This window comes from Anolis carolinensis, chromosome 4 (assembly GCF_035594765.1).
Source record: "Anolis carolinensis isolate JA03-04 chromosome 4, rAnoCar3.1.pri, whole genome shotgun sequence".
Taxonomy (NCBI): domain Eukaryota; kingdom Metazoa; phylum Chordata; class Lepidosauria; order Squamata; family Dactyloidae; genus Anolis; species Anolis carolinensis.
In genome coordinates, this window is record NC_085844.1 from 118,955,962 (window position 1) to 118,973,331 (window position 17,370).

Consider the following 17,370-nt stretch of genomic DNA (forward strand, 5'->3'; position numbering starts at 1 on the left):
GACGTCGAGCTCTCTGGCTTCGGTGACCTCGATCCGCTCTCGTATCGGTTCCCCTCCGTCCTCCTCTGCTATCAAAATAGCCTTTAAAAGGGCTCACGAGGAGTCTCGTCGAGCGCAATCCGACTCAGCTGTGGTTCCTCCCACACCTGGCAAGTCCTTGAGGGTTGCATCCAAGCAACCGCCGGCGAAGAAACGGCTAACTCAGCGCTCCTCCTCCTCGGCCTCCTCAAAGAAAGACCCGCCATCTTCCTCGACAACTTCCTCGAGAAGGTCTTCTCCTATTGTACCAGCCCAGAGGCCTAGAGATGTTTCTCAGTCTCCATTGCACCCCCTGTCTGATGGGGAGCTGCAGGACTCACCCCACCACTCTACCCAAACGGTGGTTAGGGTGCCGGTGCCGGAGCCCCTTGCGCCGCCTCGCTCGTCGCGCCAACAGCTCTTCCCTCCCACCTCGACACCGGAGCGTGGCAGACAAACGGCTCGCCTGGCTCGGGCAGCCCAGGCCTCAGCCTCTAAGGACATTCGGCCTCCGGCCCTCTCTTCCCGCGAGGCCTTGCCTCCTCCCGAGACTGTGCTGTCTTCTCCCCCTCAGTCCCCCCAAGGGGCTGAGGAGGAAGATGTTGATGTCGACCGTCCAGACTCTGTCCTCTCGGCCTCGGTGGTCTCTCTCGGTCTCGACCTCTCTCCTCCCCACGACGCGTATGAGGCGGACCCGCCTTCTCCTACTGACAATGTTCGTGCTTTCGCTGAGCAAATGGTCAGGATGGCCGACGCCCTGGGTTTGGAGATCAAGCAAACCTCCAAAGCAGTGTCTGACCCAGTCTTCAAAAGGGTGCAGGCCCAAGCTCCGCCGGCCACGCTACTCCCCTTTCTGCCTTATCTGTTGGACGTTATCCAGGCCTCCTGGAAAAACCCTTCCTCCATTCCTCCGACCTCGAAGAGGATCGAGACTTGGTACCGTACCGACGATGATACCCTGGAGTGGCTCAAACACCATCCCGACCCTAACTCCCTGGTCGTTAAGGCCTCTCAATCCTCAGGTCGTCAGTCGAATACTCCGGCCGACAGAGAAGGGAAGCGCTTCGACGCCGTGGGTCGAAAACTTTATTCCGGAGCCCTTTTGCTTTGCCGCATGGCGAATTATGGAGCCTGCATGGGTGCCTACCAACAAATTATCTGGGAGAAGGCGCAGCCCTTCTTCGCTAAGATGTCGGACGAAGACCGCTCCGTCCTCACTACCCTCCAACAGGAGGCAGACTCGCTCGCTCACCACCAAATACAAATGGCGAAGCATACAGGTGATACTGCGGGTAAAATGATTGCCCACGCGATTTCCATTCGCCGCCACGCCTGGCTGAGGTCTTCGGGTCTCTCCTCATCTTCCAGACAGGTCATTGAGGACCTTCCCTTTGACGCGCTCGGACTGTTTCACGCCGGTACCGATGACAAACTCAAGTCTAATCATGACTTTAAAATTCTTGCGTCTAAATGTGGCGACCAACCTCAACCTCAGCGCACTCGCTGGTTCCCGCACCGTTCCCGCCGTTTCCCGCCGCAATCTTTCAGACACCATTCTTTCAGGCGGCCTTCGGGCTCGAACAATCAAGCCCATCACCAACCTCGCCGGGGACCTCATCCGCAAAAGCAACGCGGTCGATCCACCCCTGCTCCTCCGCAGCCTAATCGGCGTACCTGACGCCAACTCCTGCCAAAGCTCCTCGCCCGCTACCGTTGTAGAGCCCACGCTGCCTCGTCCCTTCGGTATCTTTGCAGACCGACTAGCCCCTTTCTACAATCAATGGGACTCTATTACTTCAGATGCGTGGGTTCTCCGCATTGTCCAAGACGGCTACGCCTTAGAGTTCATGGACCTCCCTCCTACAGGTCACGTTCTCCACTCAAACCCTTCCCCAGAGATACTGGCCGAAGTCGAAGCGCTACTGGCCAAAGGCGCTATCCGTCCCTCCCCTCCCGAACTGGACCCTCTAAGTTTCTTCTCCAGATACTTTACAGTCCCGAAAAGAGGAGGCGGGCTACGCCCGATTCTGGACTTAAGGGCACTCAATATATTCATTCGCCCCTCCAAATTCAGGATGGTCTCTATTGCCTCTATCCTCCCGATGCTGCAGCGGGGAGACTACTTTGCCTCCATAGACTTACGAGACGCCTACTTCCACGTGGCGATACGAGAGGCGCACAGACGGTTCCTATGCTTCAAAGTTCTCGACCAAACCTACCAGTTTACCGTTTTGCCCTTCGGTCTCGTCACGGCCCCGAGGGTCTTCACCAAGGTTGTCGCCGCCGTAGCGGCTCACCTCAGGCTACATGGCATCACGGTCTTTCCTTATCTGGACGACTGGCTTCTCGTCGGGCCCGACCCGGTTCTTCTCCAAAATCACGTCTCTTTCACGCTGCGTCTTCTAAAATCTCTCGGCCTCCAACTCAATTCCGAGAAGTCAAATCTCTCCCCGTCAACCCGAATCCGGTTCATCGGGGCCCTCTTCGACTCCGTCGCAGAGACTGTGTCACTTCCGTTCGACAGATTCCTGGCTCTCCGCCACCATATCGCCCTTTGTCGATCTGCCCGGAGGGTCAGAGCCCGTGTCATTCAGGTCCTTCTAGGCCACATGGCCTCCACGGTTCTCACGACCCCGTTTGCCAGGCTGCGCCTTCGGACCCTGCAAAGGTGGTTTATAGACACTTTCAAACCGTTCCACCACCACAACTCCAGATACCTGTCGGTACCGTCGTCCGTCCGCCAGTCTCTCTCATGGTGGATGTCTCACCAAAACGTGTGCAAGGGCCTTCCTTTCCATCCAGCCCCGCCATCGCTAACCATAACCACAGACTCCTCCACCTACGCTTGGGGAGCCCACATGAACGGTCTAACGGTTCAAAATCTTTGGTCCCCGTCAGAGAGGGCCAACCACATAAACTTCCTCGAACTTCTTGCCATTCTCAAAGCCCTAAAAGCATTCTCCCCCCTCATCCGCCACAAGTCCATCCTCATTCAATCGGACAATCTAGTAGCAGTATTCTACATCAACAAACAGGGTGGTACGGGTTCGAGGAAACTGATGCTCCTCTCCTCTCGTCTCTGGATTTGGTGCATAGCCCACGGCGTACAGATCTCTGCAATCCACCTACCGGGCGCCCAAAACGGCTTAGCGGATGCCCTCAGCAGGATGACTTCTTCCTCTCACGAATGGAAGCTCGATCCCGAGGTCCTCGACGGTCTGTTCCGCCTCTGGGGGCGCCCTACTCTGGATCTCTTCGCGTCTCCCCACAACGCCCAGCTACCCCGCTACGGAGCGAGGCTCCCCCCGAACTCTTTCCCCGGCTGCCTAGGGGATGCCTTTCTTCTGGACTGGTCGGCGGAGATGCTTTATCTTTTTCCACCGATTCCCCTCATACCGAAAGTTCTCGAAAAACTTCTCTCGATCTCGGTCACGGCGATTCTCATAGCTCCGGCCTGGCCCCGCCAACCGTGGTATCCAGCCCTTCTTCGCCTCTCCAGAGGTTCGTTTCACCCTCTGCCTCTCTCGCCGCACCTTCTCTCACGGGAGGACGGCAAAATTCTTCACCCGGACCTTTCTTCCCTTCATCTCACTGCATGGAAGATTCTTACCTAGCCTCTCTTCCGCAGAATCTGCGAGACGTCCTGCGGGCAGCCCATAAGCCGTCTACTACCAAGGCTTATTCCTACAAACTCTCTCGCTTTCATGCCTTCCTTCGATCCCGTAACGTCGACACCTTCCCGACCTCGGTATCGGTGGTCCTCGACTTCCTCATGACTCTCGTCGAGAAGAAACTTTCTCTTGCCTCTATAAAAGCTTATCTCGCAGCTCTTTCCTGGTCCTTTCAGCGCCACGGCCAGCCATCTCTTTTTTCTCACCACCTGATCAAAACCTTTCTCCGGGGCTACAATAACATCTGCCCGCCGTCGCTACCACCTACGCCGGGCTGGAGCCTCGAACTTGTACTTTCTCAGCTGTCTTCTGCTCCCTTCGAACCGCTTGCCTCGACCGATCTACGCCTGCTCTCCTGGAAGTTGGCCTTTCTGGTGGCGATCACGTCGGCACGACGGCCATCCGAGCTCGCTGCCCTCAGAGTCGACGAGCCTTATCTTCGTTTCCACCATGACCGCGCTGTTCTTCGCCCGGACATTACCTTTCTTCCTAAGGTGGTGTCAGCCTTCCACCTCAACCAGGACATTGTCTTACCAGCTTTCTTCTCTAACCCCTCCTCTCCTCTCGAGCAAAAACTGCACCTTCTCGACGTTCGGAGAGCACTTCTTTTCTACAGGGATCGTACTAAGGACATTCGTAAGTCACAAAGACTCTTTGTCGCCTATGCCCAGGACAAGTTGGGTAATCCCATTTCTTCCCAAAGACTGTCCCACTGGATCGCTCAGGCCATTGAGTTGGCCTATGAACTAGCCAAGCGACCTCCCCCTCCTTCCATCCGCCCGAGGTCGACTAGGGGCCTCTCGGCGTCGACCGCCTTCCTTAGGGGTATTCCGCTTGACTCCATATGTAAAGCGGCTATCTGGTCAAACCCTCTCACGTTTGTCTCTCACTACAGGCTGGACAGTAAAGCCCTTAAAGACTCGGCCTTTGCAAGATCAGTACTCTCATCTTGCCTCTCCTGACTCTCAGACGTTTTTTCTCTTCATATTCACCCACAGGTGACTCTCTATACCTCTCCTTCAAGTTGGACGGGGTTTTTTCCCCATACCTGCCTCTAGGGATATGTGTTTTTTCCCATGATTGTATTGAGCAGTTGCTCTGTTGCTTTGTACCGCCTCGTTGGCCCTGGCGGATATGCCAAAGACCAAGATGTGTTTGTCCCTCTCCCCCTGGGAGAGCGTTTATATGCACTACGCAATTGTGTATTTTTCTCTATCATGTTTATTGAAAAATTCCTTCCATGTTATGTTCTTCTTCTATGATGCTCATGTTGCATTGCACTGGTCCTTTCGGACAATTTATTGCACTGGTCCCTTGGGACGGTTGTTTTTTCTATGTCCTAATAAACATGTGTTTGGACATTCACTGATTGTCGAGTTTGCCTTGTCCCACCATCCGGGACCTTAGCGTGTTAGTCTCCATTAGTGTGCATTCACAGAGTACACGAAGAAAAAGGACAGGTTGCTCACCTGTAACCATGTTTCTTCGAGTGTACTCTGTGAATTCACACAAACCCGCCCTTCCTTCCCCTCTGGCAAACCTCTCCCTTTCTCGTTGCCTTGGCGGCGTAGGAACTGGAGAGCGGGCGCCTGGGGCTGCCTTATATGCCCCTTGGGAAGGGGGGCGTGGTTACCGCCAAAATTTGAACTTCAGCTTGGAAGAGTTTCCGTCGGAACCTGCGCAGGCGCAGCTTCTCCATTAGTGTGAATTCACAGAGTACACTCGAAGAAACATGGTTACAGGTGAGCAACCTGTCCTTACCATGGTACTTCCTAAGGAAAATCCAGATATTTGCTTTGATAAAAGAGCAAAGTGTACCTCTTGGAGATGTGTCCTCCAGGGGAAAGGATGTGGAATGTACATATTACCTTGGTCGGTTGGCCACGTTTTGTACCTGGTGCAGTGAGATTAGTATAATGCTGGTGTATTGAGCCATCCTATTTAACAGTCTGCCTGCCTGAGCTGATGAAAATGTTTTAAGTTGCTGAGTGCAATGAGCCAAAAGGTGTTTAGTCCTTGCAGATGTTTAACATTTACTCTGAATGTCCCTTGTTGACCTGAGCTTAAAATTTCATAGCAACCATGGGCCTTTCCTTAAATCTGTGTGACAAGGCTCACAAGTCTCACAACCTCTGAGGATGCCTGCCATAGATGTGGGCTAAACGTCAGGAGAGAATGCTTCTGGAACATGGCCATACAGCCCTGAAAACTCACAGCAAACCAGTGATTCCGGCCATGAAAGCCTTCAACAACACAGAGATAAATATGTTTTTTTCCCTGCTCCCTTCAGGTCAGAAGCCCCACCCTTGTCAAAAATGTGATGCCTTCTTTTCCACCAAATCTAACTGTGAACGCCACCTCTTACGCAGACACGGAACTGCCACCTACTATCTGAGAAGAAACGGGTTTGTTCCCCAGTCTAAAGAAAGTGATGCTGGAGCTCATGATAGCACAGGTAGCTCTTTTAGGTTGTTCCAGAATGTAAAGTCAAGTCATGTTCTTTTCTTGCTTGGGGCCCAGGGATACATAAACAAGACATGTTCATTACCTCTTAAGGAACTGAGGACCAAAGAAATGCTTTGGCAGTGTAAACCCTGGCAATCTAACCACAGCCCCAACCTTGCAGGGGAATTCTGGGAGTTGTAGTCCAAAAATAATTTCCAAGAGAAGTTAGAATGGCTCTTTGTTTTGTTTTCAGTGGGCATTCTTTTCCAGTAAGCCTTTGGAAACTGGTTTTAATAGAGGGAAAGGCATTCATGGTGCAGTACTGTTTTTTATTTGTTTGAAAGTAAGGGTTTAATCGGTTTAAAATCTGTTGTTATTGAATTACTACAGCTGTCCCTCTACATTTATGGTTTTAATTATTCACCAATTTGATTTAAAATGCTCTCTCTAGGTCCTTCAGTGTGACTCCATGGTCAGCTTCTTCCAGTTGTGTTGGAAGATCTAGATTTCTAGAAAGAACATATCTCTAGGAATCTCTTGATCCTCCAGTGCGATTCTCTATTCAGTTTCCAGGGGAAGTTAACTATAGAGTCATGCTGAAAGACATTCCGGTAAAAAGAAACATATAGCAATTTCTTTATTCATGCTTTCTCATTTTCATGGGCTTCCTGTGCCCCTAACCCCCCAGCAAATGTGGAATGATGACTCTGTGTGTGTGTGTGTGTGTGTGTGTGTGTGTGTGTGTGTATGTATGTATGTGTGTGTGTATGTGTTTTCTCTGCCTTGAATCTCAATCTGGAATTAAGGAGAAATAAAAATAAAGCCTCCCGGAGGCACAGCAGGTTAAACCACTGAGCTGCTGAACTTGCTGACCGAAAAGTCGGTGGTTTGAATCTGGGGAGCGGGATGAGCTCCCGCTGTTAGCCCCAGCACTTCAAAAACATACAAAGGTGAATCAATCAATAGGTACCGCTCCAGCGGAAAGGTAATGGCACTCCATGCAGTCATGCCGGCCACATGACCTTGGAGGTGTCTATGGACAACACCAGCTCTTTGGCTTAGAAATGGAGATCAGCACCAACCCCCAGAGTCAAACATGACTAGACTTAATGTCAGGGGAATACTTTTACCTTTACTTATAAATAAAGAGATGGATGCATGCATGGAAGTTCTCTATATGTGGTATAATGTGCTATGCTCATTTTTCCTATAAGTGAACTGAGGTCATATTTTAATAGTCTATTATGGACAGGCAATATATAGTTTTTCTTTTCCATCTCCGAGTTTGAAATTACTTTCTTTCGGGTTTTTCTCTTCATGGAGATTAGAGATAGGAAATAACAACTGGTAGGGGAAAGCATTCAGCACTCCTGCATGACTCACACTGGACTTTGGTGGCTCATCCCTTCTGTCTAGGAAATCAGCAAGGCTCACATTGTAACATTAGTTTGGCCCTGAAGGGTGTGTGTGATCAGCAAAAGAACAAACTGATCGCAGTGAAGATAGTTGCGGTTGTCATTGTTTCTGGTCTGATTAGATAGGTTACAACAAGAGATCTGCAATAGTCCTGTTACTTTTGGGATCCTGTGTGTGAAGAGCACAAATACTTCAAAGTCATAGATCTGTGCCATGAGACAATGTTTGCATTAGTTTCAAAGAAGAAAAATAGAAAACTTCAGAGTGCATTCTCAAACTATTGTGTGTTTGAAATCTTCCTCAGAACAGCAAATGGGAAATGTACTGTATTTCTCAAAACAGTACAAAGTTGCAAGTATTCTGACTTTCCTTGTGATAAATCATATGTATTTTAGCTTTGTAAAATTATTCTCATTTATCTAAAACCCTTATTTATCAGCTCCGCTGCACTGATATGAAAACACATTCAGATCACTTTCCCCTTTTTGAAAATGTGCCAGTCTGATGATGACGGTGATGCTGCTTCATTATTGTTTTTATTTATATCCTGCATTTCTCCCAGTAATGAGACTCATTATACTTAACATATTTTCACATACGAACAAAGATCGATCAAACTTCAAAAAAGTAATAAAGTTCAAATATTACAGACATTACAATTTATTGAAAGACTATTCAAACCATAAAAAGCACAGCGCGTTATTAAAATTGCCACCCATTCAGATTCTAAAGCATTGGCTCTCAACCTGTGGGTCCCTAGGTGTTTTGGCCTACAATTCTCAGAAATCCAGCCAGTTTACCAGCTATTAGGATTTCTGGGAGTTGAAGGCCAAAACCTCTGGGGATCCAGCATTATCTGGGGATGATGCTGTGGAATAAATGAAGAAGAACTTCTTAAAGTTAAAATTGAAACCAAAATGTTAGTTGTTCGTCATTGGTAGCTGCTTGTTTTTACATACTGAGCCCTGTACATAGTGAAAGGAAATGGAAGATGCACATCTGGAATCCAGCCTCTAGAGTCTGAGTAGCTATAGGCATGTACGTCCACACAATGAATATGATTTCCTATTCTCCAAAGTCAAAACTTCTCAGGGTTTTTTGAGGATAAAATTGGAGCTGAGAACAAGTGATCATGTTAATAAGCACCTTTAAGGAAAGACAGGATATAAGTATGAATAATAAGCAACATGCCAGTTAAATTTTGCAAACTGCTCGCTTCTTCTGGAGCAGAATTTGGATAAGTTCATTTTTTCATAACACAACTCTCAGAATTCCCCAGTACGATTAGCCACTGTCCATATGGGCAGTGGGTTTTGGGGAGGTTTTTTGTCCACCAAAGGCAAGATTTCCATGTTCTGACCTGGGGTCAAAGTGTGCGATCTTGCTTTTCATGAGGGGCAAAATGTCAAGCAGAAAGATGTATTATTATTATTTTATTATGACACAGCAAACAAGATAGATATGCTGGATTTTGTATCACAAAATCACAAGTCGAACACTTCCCAAGTGTCTAGGACTGTGTGATGTATTTTCAGATGATGCGTGCAGATCCCAGTAGGGTGGCCTTTTGTAGTTGGCAGATCGTAATTTTGTCAATGCCTATTGTTTCCAAATGCCGGCTGAGATCTTTTGGCACGGCACCCAATGTGCCGATCACCATCGGGACCACCTGCACTGGTTTCTGCCAGAGTCTTTGAAGTTCAATCTTGAGGACCTGATAGCGGCTGAGTTTTTCCTGTTGTTTTTCGTCAATGCGACTGTCACCTGGGATGGCAACATCAATTATCCAAACCTTTTTCTTTTCCACAACTGTGATGTCTGGTGTGTTGTGTTCCAGAACTTTGTCAGTCTGGATTCAGAAGTCCCACAGTATCTTTGCATGCTCATTTTCCAATATTTTTGCAGGTTTGTGATCCCATCAGTTCTTTGCTGCTGGGAGGTGGTACTTGAGGCATATTATTATTATTATTATTATTATTATTATTATTATTATTATTATTATTATTAATAGTCAGCTGCCTCTCCTTGAGACAGGGCATAACATAATTAAAACACTTCATAAATACATACAATAAAATACATATATTAAAACACAATTCTATAAAATACACATATAAAATACACCATACAGAGATTAAAATATAATAATGATTGTAAAATTAAAATTCATGGTTTAAAATGGACTGGGTAGGCCTACTGGAAGAGATGGGTCTGCAGTTCTGTCTTGAATGCTGACAGCTCATTTAACTGTCAGAGCTCTTCCAGCAGGTCATTCCACCGCCTTGGGGCGGCCAATGAAAAGGTCCTCTGGGTAATGAGGTGGAGTAAGTATCCCCCAGAGGACCTAAGTGTGCTGAGCGGATTATATGGGAGAAGTTGATCCTGAAGATAACCTGCACTCAAACCATATAGGGTTTCTGTATAGATGTAATATGCTCACTCCTAGATGTTCCTGTAATCTATCTAGCTGCCATGTTTTGAACTAACTGGAGTTATTTAAAATCTCTAAAAGACATTTTAAAGCTTTAGAACAGGAGTGGGAGACTTGTGGCAATTCATATATTGCAGGAGAACTCCAGATCCCATCATCCCTGATAATTAGCTATGGTGACTGGGTCTGAGAGTGGTTACAGTCCAGCAATATACATATGAACATAGCTTCCCTACTTATACTTCAGAGTTACTTTTATTAACCAACTTACTCTTAGCTACTCTCATGTTAGTCTGCAGGGTCATGTCAGAACACTTTTTCAGTATTTGGGTAAAGGAGTATTTACATACTTGTGTGTCATTTAGAGATTTATTCATTGATGCTTAATTTTTTATATTTTCGCCCTTCTCTGGGTGTAATGTAGAAGGTAGGCTGCTATTACTTTTTGATACATTGCTACAGAGAGGAAAGATCATGCCTACTTGTAGATATCAGTGGTTCTCCACCTGGGGTCTCCAGATGTTTTTGGCCTTCAATTCCCAGAAATCCTAACAGCTGGTTAACTGGCTGGGGTTTTTGGGAGTTGTAGGCCAAAAACATCTGAGAACCACAGGTTGAGTACTACTGAGATAAATGTAAGCTGGCCACAGTTATCCAAGGAAACTGAATGAGATTGGCAGCAGTATGTTTGTGAAAAGGCAAGTGTTCCACCTAGTGGAAGCTTTTTGGGATGGGGAGGGGATACTGGCATTTTGAAAAACCTAGAAGTACCTGTAAAGGTGTGCTAGAAACCCTACTATTTCTAATCAATAATCTTTACTGGTGTTCTAAAAGCTGTTAGAACAACAGTAAGAATCAATATGATACAATGCCAGTATCTGGAAGACCTTTTAAATCAACAATACAACAAAGCGCAATGGCTCTTTCTTCTTTATTTCTTGTATGAATGTGTGAAATATTTTCAGGTCTTAAAAATTGTATGTGGTCAGGAAGGATGTGTGTGTCGCTTACTCCTTGCCTCTTGGGAATTTTAATAAATAGGGTGAACTGTTTAGATTTTGCTTCTCCCTTAGGTGAGTGAAAAAATGACAGGACTTCTCTAGGGATTCTTACAGTTGCTTATACTTAAGGTCCTTGGGAGCTGGCATGCTTGCATTACATAACTGACTGTTATGCAAATGATACACTCCTTTATCTCACACATTCATATGTAGGCATTTCAGTTAGACCTGTTTTTTAATCCTCTGAAGTTCCACCCAGCTGCTTGTAAGATTTCAAGGTTTAAAGAAGTGAATTCCTGTCCCGCCCCACCCTGGAAGAGTTTCTTCTTTAACCATGAAAAGAATGCAGACACAACTCTACTTTCAATTGTGCAGTGCATTCACAAAAGCCAGAACTGTGCTACTGAATTTGTTCTAAATTAGCCACTTTCTTAGGATGGAGATGGACTGTCATATAATCCAGATTATCTGCTTGTCCACATTATCTAGATTATATGAGTCTATATTGCCATATAATCCAGCTCAAAGCACATAATATTATATGCCATTGTAGATGGTACCTAAAAATGTTTTGAAATGCATTTCATGTGACCATCATTATTTACTGGATGATATCGGGGCCACTACAGAATGAGTATGTTGAAACAGTTTTTTGCTCACTAGGATATGCTAGTTTCTCATCTAAACAAAAATGGCAAAATAATCTACCTGGCATAAGGTCAAGGATTTTGGCTGCAGGTTTATATTGGAAGCAGTCCACAGCAACCTGGCACTAAAGAAAGGATAATTTGCAAAAACAAAACATCCTTAACTTATCCTCCATGAGATTTTAATCCGATTGTACAGTTCCTGAGCTCACGAAAATCAGTTTTAGTTCTTGTGATGGTGACTCAAAACTTCCTTTCCAAACCTGATGTCCTCTAAATGTCCTGGTTGAAAACTTTTATCGTTTGCCAGCCTGCAAGAAAGCTAAACCCTTTATCCTCTATTTGCTTAATGCAGTGGTTCCCAACCTTTTTTGACCAGGGACCACTTTGACCAAGGACTGCTCTCCAACATTAGTACCAAAAGGGTTACAAATCAGTTTTTAGTCAACTTTAGATTCAGTTTGGTTATATGGGATGCTGATTCAGAAAATTACATTGGATAGACCACATCAGGTCTAGTTTCCGATACAGAACATATGCCATCCAGTAGTCTGTTCGCCCACAGAAAGCCATATTTAATAATCTAGAGTTGATGTCGTCTATCTAATGCAATTTTCTGAATCAGCACCCCAAATAACCAGAGGAAGAGGCCTAAAAATGAAGACACCAAGACACTCCCGCTTCTAGGCACCACATGGAACAGTTCTGCTCAGGAGGAGGAGGAGGGAGGAGGAGAAGCAGCAGTCAGGAGGCTTGTTGCCTCGCCTTCTGTGGATAGACAGTCTTTTCCCCTTCTGACATACCGGTTGCCTTGGCACTATAGGAGAATTTTGCGAGACCAGCTACTACACTCTTGTTTCAACGGTGTAGTAACGGTGAAGCCATGGACTATATTTTAGTTCTTGGGGACCACTGGTCATCCACGGAGCACAGGTTGGGAACTGCTAGCTTAATGTGAGAGTGGCATTTTCATAGGCAAGTGATTTTTGGGGCCTGAAAGCTTTTGATAGCTACAGCTAATATCGACCATTTCATCAATGAGTATTACATGTGTGTCGAATTTTTATTCACCAGTTCATTTTGCATGTCTGCTGAAGTTGGGAATAACAGCTGGATTTAAAGCTTTGGAGTTGAGAAGGCTAGCTAAACTGATCTAGCAGGTATAGTACAGGTGTAGTACAGGTAGATGGGCTGGCAATCTAGAGCAGTTTTTCCAAACATGGTACGCCTTTCTCTGATATGTTGCACTACAAATATGATTATCCCCAACCAGCAGGGACTGCAGTAGAAGTCAAGCTGGGTAGTGCACTGAAATTCGTCTTCTACATCCTGGCTCTTCTGAGCCGTTGTATTCTGTTGATTTTATTATCCCAGGCAATTACATGGCTGGATTTTTCCCATCATATGAAAACTAGTAAAATGTGAGTAGCTCTATTGGAGATCCCCTCCCCCATAGGAGTGAATATGCTCCATTTTGTGTGTAATAGAATTTATGCTAAGGTTGGCTCCAGAACCTTTGTGAATACCAAAATCCATGGATGCTCGTCCCATTATATACAGTGGCATAGTAAAATGGTATCCCTTATATATAATGGCAAAATCAAGAATTTCTTTTTTGAACCTTTAAAAAGATTTGAGACATGGCTACAGAATCTGTGGAAATGGAGGGCCAACTATATATGATAAATGCTGGTTAAGGAAATGTATGGTTAGAGGAACAGAGAACTTTATGGTGCAGGGCATAAAAAGCTAAACAGGTCTCTTAAAGGCAAACATAAGCAAGTATGAGTAATTTCATATTGTTTGAGAGCAAAGGTAGTTTTAAAAGTCTTGAGCAGCAGGTTGAAAGGGGAAAACTCTGTTAAGGTACCTGTCCCGCTTCCCCATGTGTCCGGCAGGCATAGTTATGACTACTATGAACAATAAAGAATTTTACCTGTGGAAAACAACTTTCTTAAGTCGATCAGTAATGAACCTTTGACATGCATAATAAAAAGAAAATCCCTTAGGGACTTTTACTGCCTTCTGTTTTGAACTATTAACACTACCTTTTAGGCTGCTGCCTTTTCCATGCTGTAATATATGATAAATATGTGATGAAGCTATTGTTGAACTACAATAACAAATACATATTTTATCAATCGTATTCCTCTTTCCTTCCTGTGGAATAATTGGCTTTTTCATTTTGTCTGACGGTTGGAAATACAGAATATTTTCTGTACAAATGATCAACTGCTTTGTTTCTTTTCTTACACCAAATTTACTCAAATCTGTAAGTTTCTCTTTGTAAAGTCATTCCCCTTGTGCTAGCCCAGCTTAATGATTCTTAAAACTCACCATTTTATCATCCATGTGTTTCTAAAGTATATAGAGCTTGTTGATTTCTTTGCAATTCAGCCATGTCTTTGAAGGTCATCCATTCTTCTACTGAGTCTTTCTATCTTGGTCGGCTTTGACTTTGCATTCACAAATATCTGCTCTGTGGTGCGTCAACATGAAAGGGAACTAACATTTTTAATCAGTTTCTGGATCCCTCTATTTACTAATCAGCTATTATGTTTTCCTAGTTCAAAGCTTAGATTTGTTTTATCTTGTAGCTCCCCAGATGTTCTTAGTAGAAACTTCCATCACTCGTAGCTAACACTGCCAATGAGTGAGGAATTCTGAGAGTTGCAGTCTAATAACATTTGCAGGATCATAAATTATTTCAATTCTGTAGTGTGGAAGTTCTCACAAAAACCTGGATGCATAAGGGCGATAAATGCAATCAGGGTACTCTGTTTCTATAATAATAGAAACTCTAAAAGGCAAAGGTAGCTGTGTTGGTCCATTGGGGGGGGGGGGTGCACTAAAATTCTTGATCTGGCTATAACTTGATTGACCACTATCTTCAGAGTCACAAAGTAGTGATCCAGTTTTTGTAGTTGTCTAGAACAACTAAATAGAAATTGTGATACCTGGAAGTGAAGGCAAGTTTTCTTGCATTCCCTTAGCTTAAAATCCAACTTGGTGAAGAGTTTTGAAGAACTATTTTGTGACATTTCGGTGGGTTCTAATAAGGTGTTTCTGAATTAGGGCTTTTTATTGCTTTTTAAATGCTTTGCAGCACATTGAGAAAAATAGAGATGGGGTAGAACAGTTGATCCTAAACAAATCTGTCTGTGGATGATATTGAAGCCATCAGAAGCAATGTTAAAAAGTCTTCATGAAGTTCTTTGCATTCTGAATTGATAAGGGATTCAATGTTTCTTTGGTTTTCTCTTCCAGATAGTCAATCAGATTTGGATAATACAAGTGGAGGGAGCGAAGCTCTTGACTTGACCTCTGGAGAGCAAGATCACCCAGAACAGGCAACTGAATTTCCAGAAGCATCAACGAACAGTCACAAAGAAGAAGAGAAAATGGACTTCTCCCAAGGAGAAGATGGGAAGGAAGAAGAAGAGAGACAGGAAGAGGCACAAGAGAAAAGTGAGGGTGAAGAGGAGCCCGAAGAAGACTCTGTCAGCAACAGAAGTCTGGACCTCAATTTTGCCAGCAAGCTAATGGACTTTAAGCTGGCTGAAAGTGACCAGAGCACGGCTAGCGGTGCTCAGACTGAACACAAGCACACTTGCGATATTTGTGGGAAATGCTTCAAGTTTGCAGGCACTCTTACCCGACACAAAAAAGCTCATGCACACGACGATGGGAAGGATGAAAAGAGCAATGAGGATGGGAGCAAAGGTTTTCTGGGGACAGCCCAAGTTTCCATTGCTCAGAAGGATCCTGCTCTTGAGCAAGAAGAATCAGGAATGGACACCAAGATAGTAGAAGCCACCACAGATGGTGAGGCAACAGGAAGGGAGAACGAGGAGAGCGAAAGCATCTCTGAGGGTGAAAGCCTGGAGAGGAAATCTTCTGAGAAGAGTGACGATGAAAGAAAGCCAAAGGCTAATGGTGGGGCTAAAGGTGAATCAAAGGCAGACAAGAGGAAGAAAATTTGTACGGTGTGCAACAAGAGATTTTGGTCTCTGCAAGACTTGACACGGCACATGAGGTCCCATACAGGTAAGCATGGGCTCACTAGGCATTATCAGCACTTTGAATGACCACACAAGGATGCCTGGGTTAGGGTAAGCGTAAGGGTTAGGGAGAAGCCTTTCTCTCCATTTTGCCATTTTCAAAGGCATATTTGGTGGGAGCCCAGAAAAAGGACATTTCAGTGGCCAAACAAAACCCTCAACTATTTAGCATCTATTCTCTGTGTGTGCATGTCCCCTGCCAACATATGGTGACCCCTGGAACTATGTAGGGTTTTCTTACTCAGAAGTGTTTTTACCAGTTCTTTTCTCTGAAATATAGCCTACGGCACCTGGTATTCATTGGAGGTCTCCCATCCAAGCACTAATCTGGGCTGATTCTGTTTATTTTTCAGTATCAAATGGATCTGGTGCTTTTATGATATTTAGGCCATTCTGTGTGCTATATCTGGAACAACACCTTGCCTTTAGTAGCCTGGTCCCACCATCACATGGCCAGATGTTTATCTCCTCAATAATAATAATAATAATAATAATAATAATAATAATAATAATAATAATTTTATTCTTATACCCCGCCCCATCTCCCCGAAGGGACTCAGGGCAGCTTACATGGGGCCAAGCCCGGTCATGACAATATAAAAACAAGCAGTAAAACAAAACAAACAACAATAAAACAAGTTATAAAAACATATACACATTTATGCTGCTGATGCGCAAATCATACTGAATATGACATCCTGCACATTATAATACAAAGAAGGAGCTTTTCTAAGCACTAAGGTCCTTTCATACTACACAATTATAATTTTATTGTTTTATTGTTCTTTTGATTTTGCTTAATGTAGTGTATATTATCTTTTATTGTATTGTTTAATGTGTTATGATTTGTTGTTCTATTTATATTCTGTGATATTGTATTGTTCTGGGCATGGCCCCATGTGAGCCGCCCGGAGTCCCCGTTGGGGAGATGGTGGCGGGGTATAAATAAAGTTGTTGTTGTTGTTGTTGTTGTTGTTGTTGTTGTTATTATTATGCTGTGAAGTGCTATGGTTTCATCCTATGGAGTCCTGGTTTTTGCACTTTAGGGTGTGGTTCACCTTTGGGTTGCCATAAATTGGAAACCACTTGAAGGCACATAGCAACAATGATTTAGCAGACACAGCCTCAGAGCTCCTGTAATGCCTCACTAAACTACCAGCCCCAGTACCTCGTAGGAGCCATAGTACTATAATTATATAGAATGAAAGATGCCTTGGTCATGCCACCTGCAGAGCTTGGTCATGTGATGGTCTCTTGACCCAGATCTTACCTGAATCCAAATAAGAAAATTATCTTGCACCCCAACAGTTTGCACAGAGTATGGATTTCAGTGGTAAAAATTCAATTAAAAGTTAGCTAGGAGCCCCCACTGAGCTGCTGAACTTGCTGACCGAAAAGTTGTGGGTTCAAATCCCGGAAACAGGGTGGGTTCCCATTGTTAACCCCAGCTTCTGCCAACCTAGCAGTTCAAAAACATGCAAATGTGTGTAGATCAATAGGTACCGCTCCAGTGGGAAGGTAACGGCGCTCCATGCAGTCATGCCCGCCACGTGACCTTGGAGGTGACTATGGACAATACCAGCTCTTCGGCTTAGAAGTGGAGATGAGCACCAACCTCCAGAGTCGGACACGACTAGACTTAATGTCAGGGGAAAACCTTTACCTTTACCTAGGAGATAT

General features: G+C 44.9%; 1 protein-coding gene across 6 annotated transcripts in view; it reads left to right on the forward strand.

The window, feature by feature from the left end:
* The window catches only part of rreb1 (ras responsive element binding protein 1), a 183,533-nt gene that overhangs the window by 159,657 nt on the left and 6,506 nt on the right, over positions 1 to 17,370 (forward strand). For 5 of the 6 annotated variants that reach the window (XM_008117950.3, XM_008117953.3, XM_008117951.3 and 2 more), the window contains 2 exons: positions 5,980 to 6,144; positions 14,897 to 15,676. In XM_008117950.3, the coding sequence (XP_008116157.2) occupies positions 5,980 to 6,144; positions 14,897 to 15,676 (945 nt within the window). The remainder of the gene's footprint in view (positions 1 to 5,979; positions 6,145 to 14,896; positions 15,677 to 17,370) is intronic. The other variant, XM_008117960.3, reaches the window with a different exon arrangement.